At 45.2% G+C, this 25,027-nt stretch overlaps 1 protein-coding gene across 1 annotated transcript in view; it reads right to left on the bottom strand.

Moving 5' to 3' along the window:
* The window catches only part of MED12L (mediator complex subunit 12L), a 521,479-nt gene that overhangs the window by 475,669 nt on the left and 20,783 nt on the right, over positions 1-25,027 (bottom strand). The window contains exon 2 of the mRNA XM_039912671.1: positions 1,514-1,618. Within this exon, the coding sequence (XP_039768605.1) occupies positions 1,514-1,618 (105 nt within the window). The remainder of the gene's footprint in view (positions 1-1,513; positions 1,619-25,027) is intronic.

Genomic DNA, 25,027 nt, shown 5'->3' with positions numbered 1-25,027 from the left:
CTCCTCTGACGCTTGCCTGCTGTGTGACCTTGGCCAAGTCGCTTAACTTCTCTCTCAGTTTCCTCATCTGTAAAATGGAGACATAAAACCTGTTCACCCTCTCCCTTAAACTGTGAGCCTCATATGGTACAGGAACTGTGACGCATTTGATAAACTCCCCCTAGATTGTAAATTAATTGTGGGCAGGGCATATGCCTGTTATATTGTACTCTCCCAAGTGCTTATTACAGTGCTCGGCACACAGTAAACCCTCGATAACTACCACTGAATGAATGGATTATCTTGTAATGACTCCATCACTTAGCACGTTGCTTGGCACATAAGAACTTAATAAATATTTCTATTACTTTTATTATGCAGTCTCACAATTTGTAAACCACATGGGGAAATCCATGTCTTAAAAAAACTATAGTGGTTGTTAACAATAATAACAATTATGGTACTCGTTAAATGTTTACTCTGTGCCAAGCACTGTACTACGCACTGGGGTAGATACAAGATAATCAGGTTAGACAGAGTCCCTGTCCCACATGAGGCTTACAGTCTAAGTAGGAGGGAGAAGGATTTAATCCCCATTTTTACAGTTGAGGAAACTGAGGCATAGACTTGCCCAAGATCACACAGCAGGCAAGTGCAGGATCCAGGATTAGAACCCAGGTCCTCTGACTCCTGGGACAATGCTCTTCCCACTAGGGCACACTCTTATCCTTTGGTGTGCTGATGGACTCAGAATCCAAAATCACTGTTCCTTTTTGAGAAAGTTTGGCTCCTGCTTTTTAGGATTTAATCTCACAAGAAGCAGGATTTCCCAGTGGTGTCTGCCCTTAGTCCCCTTGACTGGAGGGCCCCAGGGGTCCTGGCCTGGGAAAACTGGCTGGGCACCCCATCCTCTGAAACCCTGTCTCCTCTGAAACCCTGTCTCCTGAAAGCGAGGGGTTGGAGGGAAAATGGCTCAAGGAAGAGGATAAGCCTTTTCCTTGTCCCTTCCCTCCCATCCATCTTGCTGTTCATCCTCCCACTGCTGCTACTATCGCCCTCTTCCTCCCTGAGGAGGGGAGGAACCCAGATATCGGCCAGACCTGTCAAGGATTCTACAACAGTTAGCCTGTTGATGGGTAGGGATTGTCTCTGTTGCCGAATTGTATTTTCCAAGCGCATAGTACAGTGCTCTGCACACCGTAAGCACTCAATACCACTGAATGAATGAACAGTTCTACTTTCTGTCATGCCACTCATGATAGAGGAAACAACAGAAGTAGGAGCCCAGTATCAAACTGGGAGAGATTAGTGTCTGTCACCCTCTCTCTTTTCCTTTCACCATCCCTATCTGTCACCATCACTTTCCTCCCTCGCCCCCTCTTCCCACCTCTGTCAAATTGGCATAAAGTTCAAGTCTTTCTGCTAATAAACATACTGTGATTCATAAATAGGCACCCCCACACACACATAACACATACACACTCAAATTCTTACCTGGCTAGCTCAAAAAGGAGGCAGTGGGATGTGACCTTACCTTTGATGGGTTAATGACAATATTCCTGGCTGATCCATGCTCATCACCGGAGAATGCTGGTTGGTTACTGAAGCCTTGTTTTACATTCACTGCAGTAAGTTCATCCTGTTTAACATTAGGCATTTCAAAGTTAGGGCTCAACATTTCAAAACACATCAAAATCTTCCATGGAATTTTAAGCTGAAGGTTTTGCAAAGGGGGTAAGGGAAGGGGAGAATGATGTATATCAACATGTACAAAAGAACTTCTCAAGCAATAAAATGTCTCCCCCATTTTTGATAGCTTAGGAAAATCGACATATTTAAATGTCTAATCCTATTAATCTATTAAATCTAACTTAAGAGTCAGAAGGATTTGGGTTCTAATTCCCGCTCCACCACTTTTCCGCTGTGTGTCCTTGGGCAAGTCACTTAACTTCTCTGTGCCTGTTACCTCATCTGTAAGTGGGTTTTAAAATGTGAGCCCTAAGTGGGACATGGACTGTGTTCAACCTGATTAGCTTCTACCTATACCATTGCCTGGCATATAGTAAGTGCTTAAATATCTCACTTATAGCCTTCATCGATAGAGTCAGGACTTAGCAGATTCCTCATTTTAGGTCTCATTGTCCCTGGCAGGGTGACGACTGCCATATTTTCTCATGAGTTATCTTTAAACAAATGGTTCTAATGCAATATTATACAGAAACAGGCTCTTCCCTACATCACTCTTCCACGTATTTCATGCTAAAATATTTGAGACTTGAAGCACCATGGAAACTCAAAGACACATTACTGTGATTCAATTATTATTAGTATATAGCACATTGCTTAAGCTCTAACTTTCTGGTAAGTACTCTGCCTTTTTAATCACCTCTCATCCTGTTTCATTATTTTGTAGGTTTACTTTATTTATGGCTTTATGTTTGTCTACCCCTTAGAGTGTAAGGTTCTTGTTGACAGGGAGCATGTCACTTTGTTATTCGATATGTCCCAAGCAACTAGAACAGTGCACTGCACTATACTATAATGATTACGGAACTTGTTAAGCATTTACTATGTACCAAGCACCATACCCTGGTGCTGAGCCGGAAGAGATGCAGCCTTCTGGAGTCTTTCCCATTCCACGCAGCCACCATTATTCTTTCACAGATGTTACATACCACTATTATTATTATGTTTGTTAAGCCCTTACTATGTGTCAGGCACTATTCTAAGGGCTGGGGTAAATACAATAGGACTCAGTCCCTGACCCACATCGGGTTCACAGTCTAAAGAGGGAGAACAGGCACTGAATCCCCATTTTACATACAGATGGGGAAAATGAGGCACAGAGAAGTGAAGTGATTTGCCCACGGTCAATGGCAGGCAAGTGGAAGAGCCAGGATAAGCACTGAAGAAAAATCAGCAAATATATTGCTGGATTCAGCACATAATCTCACCTCCCCCAGAATCCCAGCTCTCCCATTATACTTCCACCGTACAGGAATCTTTACAAACTGCACTTGCTATAGTGGCCAGGTAGTCAAAAGAATGGGCATGTTTGGTAAAATCCAGTGTAAACCTATTCTAAGCAAGAGCTCTACCACACAGGCCTTTCCTTGCAAGATGTTTTTTGGGGGGAGGGGGAGGAGCTGGGGTGGACAGGGCTAAAATCCATGTTCTCTTACCTAATTCTAATCACCATCCCCAAAGGCTGGGGAGGACAAAAGATCACAGGCACAAATCAGCATTCACAATAATCAGTCTAGGCTTCTGAGAGAAGAGGAAAGGGAAGTGCCCACTCCATTCTCCTCTTCCTTGCCTTCTGAGAGGAAGCAAACTGAAAAGAGTAGGGAGTGTGCACCCACTGGCCCCCATCCTCTTTCAAAGTTATCTACTTTCAAAGCCAAGTCAGTGCTCATACCCAGAATGACAGGCGTAGCAAAGACCCAGGAGTTGGTTAGGAAGAAGCAACCCGGAAAAAAAGGCCTAGAATCAAGACAGACGTACTCGACTACACTATCTTTTTTTCTTTTTTATGGTACTTAAGTGCTCTCTATGTACCCAAAAATTTACTAAGTGCTGGGGTAGATACAAGCTACTCAGGTTGGACACAGTCCTTGTCCCACATGGGGCTCACAATCCTAATCCCCATTTTGCAGATGAGGGAACTGAGGCACAGAGAAGTTAAGTGACTTGCCCAACATCACCCAGCAGACTAGTGGCAGAGCCAGGATTAGAATCTGGGTCCATCTATCACCCAGGTCCATGCTCTATCCACTCAGCCATACTGCTTCTCTTCTGCCATCCAGTGAATCACAAACTGCATACCAAGTATAACATCTGCCAAGTAGGAGCCCTAGTTTCATCTACACAGAATGATAAGAAAAAGTCTGCAGTTCTTCCAACCCCTGACAAACCAACATACAGTCAAGGAATATGAAACACAGCCATAACCTACTAGTTAACAAAATAAAATTAGGGGAAGCAACATGCTCTAGTGGAAAGAGCACAGGCTTGGGAATCAAACCTGGGCTCTAAACCCAGCTCTGCAAATTGCCTGATGCATGACAAGTCACTTAGCTTCTCTGTGCCTCTGTTCCCTCATCTGTAAAATGGGGATTAAATTCTACTCCTTCCTACAAAGACTGTGAGCCTCATGTGGGACTGTGTCCAACCTAATTAACTTGTATCTACCCCAGTGCTTAGAACAGTGTTTGACATATAGTAAGTGCTTAACATCCCCTCTCATGGTCGCACCTGGAGCGTTTCCAGTACTCTACCAGTCTCAGCTATGGGAGGGAGAGTCAAGCAGAGGGCTACCCATTCCATTCCTAGCTTGGCCAGTGGCAAGCGAGTAGAAGGCAATCTGCTATACGTCAAAACTTACCTGTGCTGGGCAGCAGAGGCATGGGAGAGAGTTGAGCTTACCACACGGAAGGTGGCAATGGTAAACCACTTCCATAGTTTTACGAAAAAAAGTCTATGGATCCACTACCAGAACGACTGCAGATGGAGAGGGGAGTGTTCTGGGAGAGATGTGTCCATGGTGTCGCTATGGGTTGGAAACAACTTGACAGCATAAGACAAGTGAGAAGCAGCATGGCTTAGTGGAAAGAGCCCGGGCTTGGGAGTCAGAAGTTGTGGGTTCGAATCACACCTCTGACACTTGTCAGCTGTCTGACTTTGGGAAAATCACTTAATTTCTTTATGCCTCAGTTTCCTCATCTGTAAAATGGGGATTAAAACTGTGAGCTCCATGTAGCACAACCTGATTACTTTGGATCTACCTCAGTGCTTCGAACAGTGCTTGGCACAGAGTAAGCGCTTAACAAATGCCATCATTATTATTATTATTATTATTAAGTGCTTAACAAGTACCATAAAACAAACAGGGACTGTATCTGACCGATTAACTTGTATCTACCCCAGCACTTAGAATGTGCTTTACACAGAGAAAGCACCTAACACATACCACAGATAAAGTAAATAGTAAGTGAAGAGGTTACGCAGCAACTTGGACACTAAAGCAAAATGGACAAGAGTTGAAAACCTGATTCCCCACTTGATCGATTTCCCAGCATTCATTCTTGAGGCTCTACAACTAGGACAGATCATGACTGTGTTGGAACCAGTCCCTGTTTCCTAAGGTGTTTAGACACCCTGATATGGGGATCAATCAACCAATCAACAGTATTTGCTGAGCTCTTACTGAGTGGGGAACTCTACCCTGAACACTTGGGAGAGTAGAGTTGGCACTATGGTGGGACACAGATGGGGCAGGAAAAGGAGAAAAATGGGATACAGGGGAGGGAAGAGAAAGGAGAAGGGAGGCAATCTAATGAGGACAGTCAGGTGAGAGCAACCCCGGCGCTCGGCCCAGGGCAGGATGGGTGCGTTAGAGCCGCTGCAGCCTCTGGCCGGTGGCAGGAGCCATGGCAAGATTTATTCATTCAATCATACTTATTGAGCACTTACTGTGTGCAAAGCACCATACTAAGTGCTTGGGAGAGTACAACAATAAACAGATACATTCCCTGCCCACAGTGAGCTTTCAGGCTAGAGGGAAAGATAGACATTAATAAAATAAATAAATTCCAGATTTAATGCCTGGCCCAGGGCAGGATGGTTGAGTCAGCTTCTGGACCAGTGGCAGCAGTCATAATAATAATAATAATAATGATGGTATTTAAGTGCTTACTACGTGCCAGGCACTAAGTGCTGGCGTGGATGCATCAAATCGAGTTAGACACACTCTCTGTCCCACATGGGGTTCACAGACTTAATCACCATTTTACAGATCTGGTAACTGAGGCACAGAGAAGTGAAATGATTTGCCTATGGTCACACAGCACACAAGTGGCAGACCCGGGATTAGAACCCATGACCTTCTGACTACCAGGCTTGTGCTCTATCCATTAAGCCACACTGTTTCTCTCATAGCGTCCAGCCTAGGAGAGAATAGTTGGGTCAAGGCCTCTGCAACTTCCGACCCAGATGGCATCAGTGACAAAGGATGATGACCTCCTGTCCCTTCAGCCCCTTTTCTTCTTCTCTCCACAGAGAGGTGATGGTGCACGTTTTTCCAAGGGGAGCCAGAATGGGGATCAAAACCAAAAACAGAGGGATCCATTATCTCCGCATTGCTTGAAAAGTTAATTGAGTAACAGCATATGCTTTTATCTAAAAATGCACAGCCTTAGTCATGAGGAAATCTGCGTGGTTTTCAAGACCTAATAGTTCAGTTCCATCTGGGGCTGCTTCATTTCAGCTACAGAAGTTTTGGCTCAGAACAACAAAACAACAACAGAAGCAACAGCTCAGCATACATTCTTCATTCACTCGCTCACGTTCTTTCCGCTGGAAAAATGGCTCAGATATTCAACATATTCCCGCTAAACTTTCCTCAAACAAAAAGGAACAGCATAGACATCCTTGGAGAGCAAAACCATCTACTTGAGGAAATGTTCTCATTGAAATGAAACTACATTATTCTAAGCTAGTGTCAAAACTGCCACTTGTCTTCTGTGTGACTTTGGGCAAGTCACTTCAGTGTGCCTCAGTTACCTCATCTGTAAAACAGAGATTATGGTTGTGAGCCCCGTCTAGGATATGGACTGTATCCAATCCAACTGGCTTGGATCTACCTCAGCGCTTAGTAAAGCGCATGGCACATAGTAATGACAAATATTATTTTTAAAGGAATAGGGCTTTGCACCATGTTTGCCTGTGTCTTTATGGCAGGAGAGTATACCCTACCATTCTACTATTTCCTATGCTATTTTACATGCCTGATCTATTTCAATGTCTGACTCCCCCTGTAAACTGTGGGCAGGGATCACGTTTACCAATTTATTCATTCATTCAATCACATTTATTGAGCACTTTGTGCAGCGCACTGTACTAAGCGCTTGGAGAGTATAATTCAGCAACAGAGAAAGACAATCCCTCCCCACACTGGAATTCTGTTGTACTATACTTTCCCAAGTGCTTAATCTAGTGCTCTGCATACAGTACCACTCATTAAATACCTCTGATTGACTGACGGATAACTGCCCTGGCTAAAAACCACAGAAAACCCCCCAACTGGAGATTTGGGAGTTTTATCCACCCTGTTGGGTGCTCAGGATAGGAAAGGGAAAGGGGTAGAGAGTGGGGAGTGGGAAAAGGAGGGGAGGGCCATGAAGTAAAGTTCTAGGGCCACTCACAAAGAGAAGGAATCCTGAAAGGGGGTGCAAAATCTGGGGAAGTGCTTAGTAAAGTGTTCTGCACACAGTAAGAGCTCAATAAATATGACTGAATGAATGGGAAAGGGTAGGAAGCTAAATCCAGGCTACCCACAGAGGGTGGCCAATCAATCCATCAGTGGTATTTATTGAGTGTTTACTGCATGCAAAGCACTGTACTAAGAGTTTGGGAGAGAACATCGCAAACAGAGTTGGAAGACACAGTCCCTGTCCTCAAGGAGCTTACAATCAAAGGGGAAGATGGATGTTAAAATAAATTACAGGTAGAGGAAGCTACAGAGTCTATGGATTTGTACATGAATGCTGTGAGGCTGGGGATGGGTTATGCATCGAAGTGCTTCACGGGTACACAGCCAAGTGCAAGGGTGATGCTGAAGGGAGGGAGAATAAGGTAAGGAAATGAGAGGTTAATCAGGGAAGGCTTCTCGGAGGAGATGCAATTTTAGTATGGTTTTGAAGATGGGGAGATTGGTGATTTGTCAAATATGAAGGGGCAAGGAGTTCCAGGTCTGAGAGAGGATGTGAGCGAGGGGTGGACACAGAAAAGGGTGAGATCGTGAATAGGATGAGGTTCTTGGGCTCGGATGGTGGGGCTGGCAACGGGGCTTGAAACTTATTGCCCAGGCCAGGGAGGGTGAAGGCCACGTCGGGGGTAGAAATGTCCACAAAACAGGGACTGGAGCCAAGCTAAAACCTGCCCCTCACCGACTGTTCCTTCCACTTGGAGGCAGGATCGCAATCTGTATTCAGTGTGTGAATTGTACCTTAGTTTTTTTAAATGGAAAGATAGGAGATTTGCATCATCATTTAATTGATGGAAACATAATCACGACCTATTGTTAAGAAAAATAAAGCTATCAATATAATCTCTAGGCTCTAAGCTTGTTGTGGGAAGAGAATGTGTCTATCAACTCTGAGAAGCAGCATGGATTAGAGAAGCACGGATTAGAGAAGCAGCGTGGTTCAGTGGAAAGAGCACGGGCTTGGGAATAAGAGGTCATGGGTTTGAATCCTGGCTCTGTCGCCTGTCAGCTGTGTGACTGTGGGCAAGTCACTTAACTTCTCTGGGCCTCAGTTACCTCATCTGGAAAATGGGGATTAAGACTGTGAGCCTCACATGGGACAACCTGATTACCCTGTATCTACCCCAGCGCTTAGAACAGTGCTCTGCACATAGTAAGCACTTAGCAAATATCAACATTATTATTATTATTGTTATTAGTGGAAAGAGCACGGTCTTGGAAATAAGAGGTCGTGGGTTCTAATCCCAGCTCCGCCACTTATCAGCTGGGTGACTTTGGGCAAGTCACTTAACTTTTCAGTGCCTCAGTTACCCCATCTGTAAAATGGGAATTAAGACTGTGAGCCCCACATGGGGCAACCTGATTACCTTGTATCTATCCCAGGACTTAGTACAGTGCTTGGCACACAATAAGCGCTTAAATACCATCAATATCACTATTATTATCATTTTTAATTCTTTTGTCCTGCAGTCTCCCAAGCGCTTAGTACAGTACTCTGAACAATGTAAGCACTCAATAAATACCACTGATCAATCCCCACCTTCCCCACTTTGTGGACTCCTCAAACCCCTTGGCACTCTTAGATAGTTACCTGTTTATTTTGTGTGTATATACTTCTATATCTACATACAAGTTGATATAGACCTACATAACTTTTGTCTATGTATAATTTATGGTTTTTGTTAAGTTCTTACTATGTGTCAAACACTGTTCTAAGCAAGTTAATTAGGTAGGACACAATCCCTAACTTGCATGGGGTTCACAGGCTAAGTAGGAGGGAGAACAGGTAGCCCCATTTTACAATCCCAGCACTTAGTACAGTGCCTGGCACATAGAAAGTGCTTAACAAATGCCATGGGGGGAAAAAGAATATCTAAAGTTTAGGCACCTTCTCTTAGACTCGGTGAAGTTGCTCTGTATAAAGTTTGAAAGACCGCCATCCATTCGGCCTGCCTTTCCAACATCTCCTAAGCCTTAGGTGAAGCTGCATGGCCTAGTGGAAAGAGCAAGAGGGAGAGAGATCAGGGCTGGAGATGTAGATTTGGTATCATCAGCATAGAGGTGGTAGTTGAAGCCATGTGAGTGATTGAGTTTTCCAAGGGAGTGGGTGTAGATGGAGAAAGAAGGGGACCCAGAACTGAACCTTGAGAAACCCCCACAGTTAGGAGATGGGAGGCAGAGGAAGAGCCCGTGGAGGACTGAGAATGAGTGGCTAGAGAGAGAGGAGGAGAACCAGGAGAGGACCTGGGTTCTAATCCCGGCTCTGCCAAACGCTTGCTGTGTGACCTCGGGCATGTCACTTAACTTCTCTGTGCTTCAGTTCCCTTAACTGTAAAATGGGAATTAAATATCTGTTCTCCCTCCTACTTAAACTGTGAGCCCCATGCAGGACAGACATGGGCTTTGTCTTTACCTATCCCAGCACTTAGAACAGTGCTTGACACATAGTAAATGCCTCATACCACTTAAAAAAAGAAAGCCTTACAGCTCTGACAGACCGTACTGTCATTTCAAAGGGAAGCAGCAAGTTCAACACTGGACACGGTTTTAACGGCTCCTGCTGGGACTGTTTCAAATTGGCTATAAAAATAGCAACGGGAATGCCACAAGCATCCTATTGAGACATAAAAGGATTCTGAACCGAATCAATTCTTTTGTGCTTTGATTTGAGCTCGATTCTCCCGTGTGGAAGTGTGCATAAGCACCATTCTGCAATCTGCATAGAGAAATGTCAGTGGAAAACACCGACATATGATCACAGCGGTTTGGCTTCTGATGACGTTGCCCCACACACTTCAGGGACCAGAACTCAGACATCCTTCACAATGTGTGTTTCCTTTTCTATTTTTTTTGGGGGGGGGGTGTTATTTTAAATGGTATTTAAGCAATTACTATGTCCCAGCCACAATATTAAGCACTGGGGTAGATACAAGTAAATCAGGTTGGACACAGTTCATGTCCCACATTAGGCTCACAGCCTCAATCCCCATTTTACAGATGAGGTAACTGAGGCACAGAGACTAGGTGATTTGCCCGTCACACAGCGGACAAGTGGCAAAGCTGAGATGAGAACCCAGGTCCTCTTCTGGTTCTCCTCCTATCTCTCTGGCCATTCATTCTCAGTCTCTTTTGCAGGCTCCTCTGCCTCTCATCCCCAAACTGTGGGGGTCCTTCAAGGTTCAATTCTGGGTCCCCTTTTTTTCTCCGTCTATACCCACTCCCTTGGAAAACTCATTTGCTCACATGGGCTCAACTACCACCTCTAGGCTAATGATACCTAAATTTATATCTCCAGCCCTGATCTCTCTCCCTCTCTGCAGTCTTGCATTTCCTTCTGCCTTCAAGACATCTCTACCTGATGTCCCCCCATCACATCTTCCCACCCAAACCCTGCCCTCCCGCTGACTTTCCCATCACTGTTGATGGCCCCACCATCCTTTCTGTCTCACAAGCCCATAACCTTAGCATTATCCTTTACTCTTCTCTCTCTTTCCACCCACATATTTCAAGCCATCACAAAATCCTATCAGTTCTTCCATAGCAACATTGCTAAAATACGCCCCTTCCTCTCCATCCAAACCGTTACCACAGTAATGCAACCACTTATCCTAACCTGTCTTGATTATTACATCAGTCTCCTTGCTGACCTCCCCGCCTCCTGTCTCTCCCCACTCCAATCCATTTTCCATTCTGCTGCCCAGATCATTTTCCTTCAAAAATATTCAGACCATGTTTCCCCAATCCTCAAGAAACTCCAGTGGTTACCCATACACCTCCATATCAAACAAAAACTCTTTACCATTGGTTTTAAATCACTTAATCACCTTGCCCCCTCCTATCTCACCTCGCCACTCTCCTACTATGATTCAGCCCACATACTTCATTCCTCTAATGCTAACCTTCTCACTCTACCTCAATTTCGCCTGTCTCGCCAACCCCTCGCCCACATCCTACCTCTGGCCTGGAATGCCCTCCCTCCTCATATCCGACAAATAATTGCTCTCCCCCACTTCCAAGTCTTATTGAAGGCACATCTCCTCCAAGAAGCCTTCCCTGAGTAAACCCTCCTCTCTTCTCCCACTCCCTTCTGCATCACCCTGACTTGCTCCCTTCATTCATCCTCCCTCCCACCCCCACAACACAAATGTATATATCCGTAATTCATTTCTTTATGTATGCATATTAATGCCTGTCTCTCCCTCTAGACGGTGAGCTCATTGTGGGCAGGAAATGTGTCTGTTATATTGTACCCTCCCAAATGTTTAGTGCAGTGCTTTGCACACAGTAAGTGTTCAATCAATATGGCTGAATTGGAATTGCATTCAGGTCCTCAGACTCCCAGGCGCCATACTCTTTCCACTAGGCTGGGCTGCTTCTCTTCCAATTGTGTAGTCATGGTCTCTATACACAGTAAGCCCTCAATAACTGCTATTGATTGATTGACTGGGAAAACTGTGCACAATCCATTTTAACCCCTATTCAGCTATCATTCATTCAATAGTATTTACTGAGCGCTTACTATGTGCAGAGCACTGTACTAAGCACTTGGAATGTACAAATCGGCAACAGATAGAGACAGTCCCTGCCCATTGACGGGCTTACAGTCTAATCGGGAGAGAAAGACAGACAAAAACAATAGCAATAAATAGAATCAAGGGGATGTACATCTCATTAACAAAATAAATAGGGTAATTAAAATATATACAAATGAGCAGACGAGCACAGTGCTGAGGGGAGGGGAAGGGAGAGGGGGAGGAGCAGAGGGAAAGCAGGGGGGAAAGGGGGTTTAGCTGAGGGGAGGTTAAGGGGCGAATAGAGAGGCAGAGGAAACAGAGGGAAAAGGGGAAGCTCAATCTGAGAAGGCCTCTTGGAGGAGGTGAGCTCTCAGTAGGGCTTTGAAGAGGGGAAGAGAATTAGTTTGGCGGAGGTGAGGAGGGAGGGCATTCCAGGACAGCGGGAGGACGTGGCCCAAGGTTCGACAGCAGGATAGGCGAGACCAAAGACCTATTCTTGGAGGTCACTTTTAAGGCATTAGAAGGCTTCAAATACCAAGTGAACCAGCAAAGAGTTTCTCTCTCTGGTATCATCTCTGTCTTCGAATCATCTCTCTCCATTCAGCCTTATTTCACCCTTCAGCACAACCTTCCAGAACCTCATTCTGGGCTTCCCTAGTGCTCCTCACTGAACCATCAGAAATGCCTCTTTTCTGCTCTGCTCCCTTGGCTCTGAGTTCTAGCTTCAGGCCAAATGCATTGAAGAAGCAAAGCAGCCTGTGGCCTACTTGAAAGACTACAGTCCTGGGGGGCAGAGGATCTGGGGTCTAATATAGGCTCTGCCACTTCTCTGCTACTTGACCTTGGGCAAGTCACTTAACTTATCCTTGCCCCAGTTAGCTCATCTGTAAAATGGGGATTAAGACGGTGAGTCACACATAGGACTGATTCTCTTGTTTCTACCTCAGTGCTTAGTACAGTGCCTGACACAGAGTAAATATTCAACAAATGCCATTTTTAAAAAGTCTCTCTCTTTCTCTATCTTCCCCTCCCCCCTCTCTGCTGGTGGCAATGGAGTTACCTGAAGATAATTTATACCAACAAGAATCTTGGTTCCATCAGGCATTATTAGTACAACTCCAAATTACTACCACATCTTGGCAATTTTATTTTGTAAAATTTGCCTTTTCTTGTTCCAGCTCCACAAAGGTTTTACTCCAAAAGTTATGTTTCACAAAGTTTTGCTTAGGACTTCTTCAAAATGGAAATGTATGCAAAATATAATAATAACAATGATGCACACAGACAATTGTACTAAGCACTGGGAAATACTATGCAGGTGAGATAGCTCAGTTTTGATAATATGCTAATTCATTCAGAGAAGCAAGGTGGTCTAGTGGAAAAAGCACAGGCTTAGGAGTCAGAAGACCTAGGTTCTAATGCCAACCCCACCATTGTTCTGCTGTGTGACCTTGGGCAAGTCACTTACCTCTTTGTGCCTGTTGCCTCATCTGTAAAATGGGGATTAAATCCTACTCCCGCCTACTTAGAGTGTAAACCTCATATGGGTCAGGGACCGTGTCCAGTCTGATTATCTTGTATACTCCAGTGCTTAGAACAGTACTTAGCACATAAAGTGTTTAACAAATACCATAATAATAATAATCATGCTAATAATGATCATAATACCATAAAATACCATAATTATCAAGATCCTCAAAGCCAAGCCTGCAGTCTGGTCCAATGCTGATGACCCTGCACTCAATTCTCAGCACTCAAAAAAACTAGACCCAAAGAAGCACACGGCATGACACGTGGGGTCGGCACACAATCTGTTGTCATGTCACATGGACGCCTTTTTCCGGATTCCCGCCCAAACAGAATTCCTCCAGGATGCCCTGGGTCTTCCCCCAGGTACCTTGCACCCTGGTCTTTCTACCTGTTCCTCCTCCAGGATGCCTCCTCCTCCCCTCTAGACTCTGAGCCCATTGTGGGCAGGGATTGTCTCTCTTTATTGCTGTATTTTACTTCCCAAACTCTTAGTACAGTGCCTGGCACACAGTAAGCGCTCAATAAGTACAACCGAATGAATTGAATGAGTGAATGATGTGCTGGTCCTCTGACTTGCCCCTCTTCCAGAGTACCCAGGCCCTCCCATTTGCTCCAGAACCATTTCTTTCCAACCCTCAGATCGCTTAACACACCTGTGCAGTTTCCAGGTTACACAAATTGGCAGCAGAAGGTGAGTGGGAAGGTAAGCTGGCTGCTGGAAATGAAAATACCAGACTTAGAGGCGTCCACACTGAATTCATACCAGACCAGAGAGAGAGGGCCTAAAAACCGGGCTGTCCAATATCAAGCCAAACATAGGGTCACCTTGCCCTGCATAAAAACTCCAACCTGCTTATTTCCAAACATTGAAAATGGATGGCACCAGTTCAACCTTATCTGGCTTTCACTTTAAAGAGAGAGAAATGGGGTACAAACACTTCAGGGTCTTAGAAGTAATTGGCACAAAGTAAATGCTTAACAAATACTATCATCATTATTATTATTAATTATTATTATTAATACTAATATTTACTAAGCTCCCCCTATGTGCCAAACACTGTGCTACAAGCTGGGGTGGATACCAAACAATATGATCAAAGTTCCTGTCCCACATGGGATTCAAGGTCTAAGAGGGAGGGAGAGTAAGCATTTAATCTCCATTATACAACTGAGGCAAAGAGAGGTTAAGTGACTTGCCAAAGGTCACCCAGCTAACTAAGGTTAAGCATTTAGTACAGTGTTCTGCAGACAGTAAGTGCTCAATAAATACAATTGAGTGAATTGAATGAACAGCAGGCAAGTCAATCATATTTATTGAGCGCTCACTGTATGCAGAGCACTGTATTAAGCGCTTGGGAGAATCCTGGTCTCTTGTCTCCCAGTCCTGTGTCCTTTCCACTACATCACCCTGCCTCCATCTCTAACTTGCTTTAGTAATAATAATGGTATTTGTTAAGTGCTTAACTATGTGCCAAGTACTGTACTAAGCACTGGAATACCCAGAATGAAGAAAAATTGCAAGTAAAGCTAACCTGTGGTTTTTGAGATCTATACCCAAATGAGCAAAGGGGGCAAAAATCATTTGGATTTTTTTTTTAAATAATATTTAAGCACTTACTGTATGCCAGGCACTGTAATAAGCATTGGGGTAGATACAAGGTTGGATACAGTGCATGTCTCACATAGGGCTCACAATCTTAATCCCCATTTTACAGAAGAGGTAACTGCAGCATAGAGAAGAGAAGTGACTTGCCCAAGGGTCACATAGCAGACAAGTGACAGAGTCAGGATTAGAAGCCAGGTTCTTCTTACACCCAGGCCTGTTTCTATCCACTAGGCCACGCTGCCTCTGAAATAGGGGAAATAATTAAAACATTAAAAGTTAAAGCTGCAATTTAAACAAGAATCCCTCTCACACTATCATTGATATTTATTTTTTCTAGGATGATTTATCTGCTTAGCAGCCACTGCATCTCAATCCCTTTCACCCCTGGATACGGAATCATTCCAGTTACTTCCACACTAGCAGACAATGATTAATAAAACAACTAACACTAATATAAAAATCAGGCCATAGACCAATCTCTGCTATTCAGTACCTGGGCTTATAATACATTTTGCAACAGTGGTAGAAAAATATCCCTCTATGCACTCATTGAGCACATCAGGCCATCATCTTGCAAACAGTAAGTGTGTTTTAACCCCTGTTTCCTCAAGTACAGGCCTAATCTGAATCTAGGCAGGTCTGAACATCTTAGGCAGAAGAGACATGCAATTGAGTTACTCAAAGAGTAACAGCTTGCCATCAGAATAGGATGCTTTTAAGGTACAGTCTGTTGTTGGTTTTTTTTTTATGCCTGCAATGCAGTTTACACCTCATCATTAATATATATTTATTGAGCACCCACTATTCAAGGGGCAATGTACCCAGTGTTAAACCCAAATAGAAAGAATAAAGGCCAGAAGTCTTTATGGGTCATGAGGCAGTCATTTTTGTTGCTACTATTTGTACTTTCCCAGGCACCAAGTACAATGTTCTGCACAGAGTAAGCATCACTGATGGACTGGATACACGTGGGATGGTGACCATGCTTTCTCAGTCCTGGGTGAAATCTTGGGACTTTTCAATCATTTTGGTTGTAGGGAGGATTAACTGAGAGTCTCAGCTCCAGTGAGGTGAGGCAGTTGGAGATTTTCATATCTCTAATTTATGATACACTCCCCCTCTGGACTCTAAGTTCCTCGTGGGCAGGGAAAGAGTCTACCAACACTGTTACAGTATACTCTCCCAAGCGTTTAGTACAGTGTTCTGCACACAATAAGTGCTCAATATATACAACTGACTGATTGAGCCATCATCTCTAAAACTGACCACTGGGAGCAGGATTTCAACCTGTACTATTACCATTGGGAGGCACACATTATTGTGGGCATCTGGTGCCCATTTCTTTCTCCAAATTTCCTCAGTCAATCACTGGTTATAATAATAATAAGAATAATAATAATGGTGTTTGTTTAGCGCTTACTAAGTGCCAGGCACTCTTCTTCTAAGTGCTGGGGTGGATACAAGCAAATCAGGTTGGCCACAGCACTCCCTGTCCCACATGCGGCTCATAGTCTCAATCCCCATTGTACAGATAAGGTAACTGAGGCACAGAGAAGTGACATGGCTCACTCAGGGTCACAAAGCAGACAAGTGGTGGAGTGGTGGGATTAGAACCCATGACTTGGTGACTCCCAAGCCAGTGCTTTATGCCCTACGCCGTGAGCATTTACTATGTGCAGAGCACTGTACCTAGTGCTTGGGAGAGTACCATTCAAAGGAGCAGGTAGACACGATCCCCGCCCAAAAGGCACTTAAAGACTAGAAAGGGAGTCAGACGTTAATATATATTACAGATGGACACAGACATAAGTACTGTGGGGTTGAGGGAAGAGATAACATCAAAGTGCTTAAAGGGATAAAGTGCCCAATTGTCAAATGGCCATAATAATAGAAATAACTGTGGTATTTGTAAAGCTCTTACTCTGTGCCAAACACTATACTAAGCACTATGTGAGAGACGAGATAATTTGTTTGGAAATAGTCCCTATCCCACATGGTTTTCAAAATTAATGGGAGGGACAACCGGTATTGAATCCTCATTTTAAAGATCAGGAAACTGAAGCACAGAGAAATGAAGTAACTTATCCAAGGTCATACAGCAGGCAAGTGGCAGAGGACTGAAGAGAACTCACGTCATCTGACTTCCAGGTCCATGCTCTATCCACTAAGCCACACTGCTTTCCACTAGGCCATCTTCCCAGTCACTTTAATGTAGGTCTTGTCTATGGAATAGCTGATCTTTTTAGACCATCCGGTTGGGAAACTATACTGAAAACTCCAGTGAGTCCCCACTCATTCATTCATTCATTCAGTCGTATTTACTATGCGTTTACTGTGTGCAAAGCATTGTACTAAGTGCTTGGAAAGTACAATTTGGCAACAGATAGAGACAATCCCTACCCGACAACAGGCTGACAGTCTAGAAGGGGGAGACAGACAACAGAACAAAACAAGTAGGCAGGCATCAATACCATCAAAATAGATAAATAGAATTATAGATATATACAGATCATTAATAAAATAAATAGGATAATAAATATGTACAAATATACACAAGTGCTGTGGGGCAGGGAATGGGGCAGAGAAGAGGGAAGGAGTCGGGGTGATGAAGAGGGGAGGAGGAGCAGAGGAAAAGGGGGGCTCAGTCTGGGAAGGCCTCCTGGAGGAGGTGGGCTCTCGTAAGGTGTTTTAAAGGGGAAAGAGAGCTAGTTTGGTGGATGTAAGGAGGGAGGGCATTCCAGGCCAGAAGTAGGATGTGGGCCAGGGGTCGAAGGTGGGACAGGCGAGAAGGAGACACAGTGAAGAGGTTAGTGGCAGAGGAGCAGAGTGTGTGGACTGGGCTGTAGAAGGAAAGAAGGGAGGTGAGGTAGGAGAAGGGAGGTGAGGTAGGAGTGGGCAAGGTGATGGAGAGTTTTGAAGCCAATAGTGAGGAGTTTTTGCTTCATGCGAAGGTTGATAGGCAACTACTGGAGATTTTTGAGGAGGGGGGTGATATGCCCAGAGCATTTCTGTAGACAGATAATCTGGGCAGCAGAGTGAAGTACAGACTGAAGTGGGAAGAGAGAGGAGGATGGGAGATCAGAAAAAAGAAGCTGATGCAGTAATCCAGTCAGAATATGACGAGAGAACAGAAATGTACTCAAGAACAGTACATGGTAGAGGATGAGAGAGTAGAAGTGTCTCTGGTGAAGAGGACTTATAGAGTCTGCTCCATGGCTGACTGGACCGCAACTTCAGCCACACACTTCACAACATGTGCTGTTAGCAACAGCGAGACCGAGGGAAAGTGTGGATGAGTCCATGCAACTCGGCACCACTGCTGCACAAATATCCTGGACAGTGAGAGACTGCCCTCCTAGAACGTGGCCTATTGGATATAGCATAGGCCTGAGAGACAGAATGATGATGGCGATGATGATTATGGTATTTGTTAAGCGTTTACTATGTGCCAATTACTGTTCTAAGCCCTGAGGTTGATACAAGGTAATCAGGTCATCCCATGTAGGGCTCACATTTAATCCCCATTTTACAGATGAGGTAACTGAGGCACAGAGAAGTTAAGTGGCTTGCCCAAGGTCACACAGTTGACAAGTGGCAGAGCCAGGATTAGAACCCATGTCCTCTGATTCCCAAGTCTGTGCTCTTTCCACTAAGCCACGCTGCTTCTCTATAATGATGGTATTTGTTAAGCACTTACTATGTTACAAACACTGTTCTAAGCACTGGGGGAGATACAAGGTTATCAGGTTGTCCCATGTGGGGCTCACAGTCTTAATCCCCATTTTACAGATGAGGGAACTGAGGCACAGAGATGTTAATTGACTTGCCCAAAGTCACACAGTTGACAACATTCTAATCCTCCTTGACCTCTCTGCTGCCTTTGACACTGTCGACCATCCCCTCCCCCTCCATACCTTATCTCACCTTGGCTTCACGGACTCCGTCCTCTCCCGGTTCTCCTCTTACCTCTCTGGCCGGTCATTCTCGGTCTCCTTCGCTGGCGCCTCCTCCCCCTCCCATCCTTTAACTGTTGGAGTTCCTCAAGGGTCAGTTCTTGGCCCTCTTCTGTTCTCCATTTACACTCACTCCCTCAGTGAACTCATTCGCTCTCACGGCTTTGACTACCATCTCTACGCAGATGACACGCAGATCTACATCTCCGCTCCTGTCCTCTCCCCCTCCCTTCGGGCTCGCATCTCCTCCTGCCTCCGGGACGTCTCCACCTGGATGTCGGCCCGCCACCTAAAATTCAACATGAGCAAGACTGAGCTCCTCATCTTCCCTCCCAAAGCCGGTCCTCTCCCAGACTTCTCTATCACCGTTGATGGCACGACCATCCTTCCCGTCTCTCGGGCCCGCGATCTCGGTGTCATCCTTGACTCGTCTCTCTCGTTCACCCCACGCATCCTATCCGTTACCGAGACCTGCCGGTTTCACCTCTACAATATCGCCAAGATCCGCCCTTTCCTCTCCACCCAAACGGCTACCTTACTGCTACGGGCTCTCGTTATATCCCGGCTAGACTACCGTGTCAGCCTTCTCTCTGCCCTCCCTTCCTCCTCTCTCGCCCCACTCCAGTCTATTCTTCACTCTGCTGCTCGGCTCATCTTCCTGCAGAAACGATCTGGGCATGTCACTCCCCTTCTTAAACAATTCCAGTGGTTGCCTATCAACCTCCGCTCCAAACAAAAACTCCTCACTCTAGGCTTCAAGGCTCTACATCACCTTGCCCCTTCCTACCTCTCCTCCCTTCTCTCTTTCTACTGCCCACCCCGCACGCTCCGCTCCTCTGCCGCCCACCTCCTCATTGTCCCTCGGTCTCGCCTATCCCTCCATCAACCCCTGGGCCACGTCCTCCCGCGGTCCTGGAACGCCCTCCCTCCTCACCTCCGCCAAACTGATTCTCTTCCCCTCTTCAAAACCCTACTTAAAACTCACCTCCTCCAAAAGGCCTTCCCAGACTGAGCTCCTCTTCTCCCTCTACTCCCTCTGCCACCCCCCCTTTACCTCTCCGCAGCTAAAAACCCTCTTTTTCCCCTTTTCCCTCTGCTCCTCCACCTCTCCCTTCCCATCCCCACAGCACTGTACTCGTCCGCTCGACTGTATATATTTTCATTACCCTATTTATTTTGTTAATGAATTGTACATCACCTTGATTCTATTTAGTTGCCATTGTTTTTACGAGATGTTCTTCCCCTTGACTCTATTTATTGCCATTGTTCTTGTCTGTCCATCTCCCCCGATTAGACTGTAAGCCCGTCAAATGGCAGGGACTGTCTCTATCTGTTGCCGACTTGTTCATTCCAAGCACTTAGTACAGTGCTCTGCACATAGTAAGCGCTCAATAAATACTATTGAATGAATGAATGAATGACAAGTGGTGGAGCCAGGAATAGAACCCATGACTCTGGCTCTGCCATTTATCTGCAGTATTACCTTGGGCAAGTCACTGCTCTGTGCCTCATTTACCTCATCTGTAAAATGGGGAGACTGTGAACCCTGCGTGGGACATGGTCTATGTACGACTCGATTACCTTGTATCCACCCCAGAGTTTAGTATGGTGCATGGCACATATTAAGCATTTAAATACCATTATTATTATTATTATTTCGTAAAAACCCCTAGCAAGTAGGTAGCTTAAAACCTTGGTCATCCCCTGGGAATGTGAGCAGCCCTGTTTAGAAACTCTCTCCTCACCACAAATGTGGAAAGGCGATATAAACGTTAACTTAAATATTGCCAGCTTAATGAATTCCAACCAGGTTTACCAAAGGCTATCTGGGCTATCTGGTAGGCTGTGAACCTGTACCATCATAAACAATGCTCACTAACAGATACAAATAAAAATAACCATTTCTTCTTGAAATCTAACTGGGATGGTGACAATAGCTGATGTCTTTCAGGAGTTGGATTTGAAATTAGACAGCCTGTAGCACTAGGGTTGTCAGCTGTCTCTGGTGGGCAGTAATTAGGAGAGGGGTTGTTCTCCGCCAACAGAGTTTTCAGGAAGATGGGGATACTAAGAGGTGGATTTGAAAACTACAACAGGTCCTGAGGCATCTCAGCACACCAAAGGATAATAATAATAATGTTGGTATTTGTTAAGCGCGGGGAAACAGCATGGCTCAGTGGAAAGAGCCCGGGCTCGGGAGTCAGAGGTCATGGGTTCTAATCCCAGCTCCGCCGCTTGTCAGCTGTGTGACTCTGGGCAAGTCACTTCTCCGTGCCTCAGTTCCCTCATCTGGAAAATGGGGATGAAGACTGTGAGCCCCACGTGGGATAACCTGATCACCCTGTATCTACCCCAGTGCTTAGAACAGTGCTCGGCACATAGTAAGCGCTTAACAAATACCATCATTATTACTATGTGCCGAGCACTGTTCTAAGCCCTGGGATAGATACATGGTAATCAGGTTGTCCCACGTGAGGCTCACAGTTAATCCCCATTTTACAGATGAGGTAAGAAGCAGCATGGTCTTGTGGAAAAAGCACAGGCCCGGGAGTCAGACACTCCGGATTTTAAATCCTGCCACTTGCCTGCTCTTTGACCTTGGGCAAGTCACTTAACTTCTCTGTGCCTCATCTGCAAAATGAGGATTCAATAGCTGTTGCCCCTCCTTTGATTCTGAGTCCCGTGTGGGACAGGGACTGTGACTGGCCTAATTATCTTGCATCTAACCAGCACTTAGTTCAGTGCTTGGCACATATCAGATGCTTAACACCTACTACAATTACTATTATTATTTTAATCTTTGCATCCTCATAACATGGATTGGGAGTATCAGGAGTTTATCTGACTGATCAGCCAGAGCCAAGAACTGATAAAGGACCGGGAAAAAGGCAAATGTCGGATTTTCCAGCAAGTTTCTCCAACTTATCGGTGCCCAGAAAGCATATGCATCTAACATGCCAACATATATAGAGTCACACGTGAGGTGGGCTACTAACCCCCTGATTGGAGCAGGACAATTTAAAGCCAATCCTCCCCTCCCCTGGGAATCTGTACACACAAGAAAATCAGCACAGCACATTCAGCAGAGCAAGCCAGAGGTGAGATGTGAACCTGCCTCACTCATGTCCACTTCTGGCTCCAGGCAGGCCTTAACCAGAGCAAACTCCAAGCTCCAAGAGGCCAAAGTCAGGTTAGGAGGGAGCAGTGGCATTCTACAGCCCTAAAGTCCAGTGGATAAGAAAGTCAACAGTGAAGTTTTGATAAAGAAGCTGATTTTTCACAACAAAATTCAGGTTGCTTCTTTGGCTATTTTCATTATTACTAATACTGTTATATTTATTGAGCACTGACTATGTGTCAAGCATTCATGTCTTAGAACAGTGTTTGGCGCATAGTAAGCGCTTAACAAATACCATAATTATTATTACTTTTCTAAGCACTGGGGTAGATACAAGTTAATTAGGTTGAACACAGTCCTTGTCCCACAAGAGGCTCACAGTCTAAAGAGCATGGAGAACCAGTACTGGAGCCTCCCTTTACAGTTGAAGAAATTTAGGCATAGAGGAGTAAAGTGACTAGCCCAAGGTCACAAAGAAAGCAATCAGCAGAGCTAGAATTAGAACTCAAGTCCTCTGACTCCCAGGTCTGTGCTTTTTCCACTAGGCCACGCTGCTTCTATGGAAACAGGTAGGCATTGAATGAAAAATCCTTACTTGTTCCTCATTGATCAGGCAGAAAGTTAGAGATAGATTAATTATTTTCTGGGGAGACTGGAAAAATGACAAATTCAGACTACTAAGGCAAAACAATGACCTAATGAATTGAAAATCCACCTCATCATTAGCAATTAATATTGACTAGTTACGTATGTAGTACCTCCCACGTACTAAGTAAAATTTTTAAAAAAGGGGCCTTCAAAGAATTTACAGTTAGGAACCAAATCTATCATGAGCCCACTAGATTATAAACCTCTTGAGGGCAGGGATCATATCAACTAATTCTACTGTTCTCTTCCAAGCGCTTAGTACATTGTTCTGTACAAAGGACAAAAAGTACTCAGTAAGTACTACAGATCAAAAGAAAGAATAGCATCCACATTTCTCTTGAACATTATTATCATTGTATTTGTTAAATGCTTACTATGTATGAAGCACTGTTCTAAACACTGGAGTAGATACAAGGTAATCAGGTTGTCCCAAATGTGGCTCACAGTCTTAATCCCCATTTTACAGATGAGGGAACTGAGGCACAGAGAAGTTAAGTGACTTACCCAAGGTCACTCAGCAGATCGTGGATGGCACTACCATCCTTCCTGTCTCTCAGGCCCACAATCTCGGTGTCATCTTTGACTCATCTCTCTCGTTCACCCCACACATCCTATCTGTTACCAAGGCCTGCCGGTTTCACCTTTACAATATCGCCAAGATCCGCCCTTTCCTCTCCACCCAAACAGCTACCTTACTGCTACAGGCCCTTGTTATATCCCAGCTAGACCACTGTGTCAGCCTTCTCTCTGATCTCCCTTCCTCCTCACTCGCCCCGCTCCAGTCTATTCTTCACTCTGCTGCCTGGCTCATCTTCCCACAGAAAGGCTCTGGGCATGTCACTCCCCTTCTTAAACACCTCCAGTGGTTGCATATCAACCTCCGCTCCAAACGAAAACTCCTCACTCTAGGCTTCAAAGCTCTCCATCCCCTTGCCCCTTCCTACCTCTCCTCCCTTCTCTCTTTCTACCGCCCACCCCGCACGCTCCGCTCCTCTGCCGCCCACCTACTCACCGTCCCCCGGTCTCGCCTATCCCGCCGTCGACCCCTGGTCCACGTCCTCCTGCGGTCCTGGAATGCCCTCCCTCCTCACCTCCGGCAATCTAATTCTCTTGCCCTCTTCAAAACCCTACTTAAAATTCACCTCCTCCAAGAGGCCTTCCCAGACTGAGCTCCTCTTCTCCCTCTACTCCCTCTACCGCCCCCCCTTCACCTCTCCGCAGCTAAACCCTCTTCCCCCCATCTCCCTCTGCTCCTCCCCCTCTCCCTTCCCATCCCCTCAGCACTGTACTCGTCTGCTCAACTGTATATATTTTCATTACCCTGTTTATTTTGTTAATGAAATGTACATCGCCTTGAATCTATTTAGTTGCCATTGTTTTTACGAGATGTTCTTCCCCCTGACTCTATTTATTGCCATTGTTCTTGTCTGCGGGTCTCCCCCGATTAGACTGTAAGCCTGTCAAACGGCAGGGATTGTCTCTATCTGTTGCCGACTTGTTCATTCCAAGCGCTTAGTACAGTGCTCTGCACATAGTAAGCGCTCAATAAATAGTATTGAATGAATGAATGAAAATGGCAGAGCTGGGATTAGAACCCACATCCTGACTTCCCAGCACATGCTCATTGCACTAAGCCACGCTGCTTCTCTAGATCTTCACAAACTTGTTTCCAACTCCACAATTTCCATCCTTGTAATACAGTAGCCAGCCTCCTGCATGGTCGGAGAACCTACACTGTCCTCAAAGTTCCATATCTGGTCCTAGATCACTTTAAAAGCCTCACTCAACTTCAAGCAGAAAATTAAACCCACAAACAACCAAGTCAGCCATATCAGATTGGACCTATTTTGCCTCTATACAACGTGCTAGGTGGAGAATATGAGGACAGAATAGGCTGTAATCTCCCTGAGGGCAGACCATCTGTACCACCTCTATGGAATGTCCTCCCAAGGGCTCAGTACAGTGTCCTGCACACAGTAAAGTGCTCAATAAATGTCACTGATGAATTCACTGCATGACACCCCAATAGCGGCAGTATGGTGAACTGAAAAAGTGAGAATAAGGGGACAGACAAAATTTTTTAAAGGAGGGGTAAGACACACTCTCAATTAGCAACTGGGGGACAACTGAGGTAGAGGCTCACTGTAATCAAGAAAGGATGCTCTTTCTGAAGAGAACTGGGCTCTAATCCCAGCTCTGCCACTTGTCTGCTGTGGGGCCTTGAAAATGTCCCTTCACTTCTCTGTGCTTCTGTTACCTCGTTTGTAAAATGTGGATTAAGGTTAGGCGCCCCATGTGGGACAGGGACTGTATCCAACTGATTATCTTGTACCTATCAGAGTGCCTAGAAGAGTGCCGGGCACATAGTAAGAGCTTAAGTACCATAAAAAAAGAAATTTCGAGCAGATTATGAGA

The sequence above is a fragment of the Ornithorhynchus anatinus genome, chromosome 1 (assembly GCF_004115215.2).
Source record: "Ornithorhynchus anatinus isolate Pmale09 chromosome 1, mOrnAna1.pri.v4, whole genome shotgun sequence".
NCBI lineage: Eukaryota > Metazoa > Chordata > Mammalia > Monotremata > Ornithorhynchidae > Ornithorhynchus > Ornithorhynchus anatinus.
This window is presented reverse-complemented; position numbering and strand designations above follow the sequence as displayed.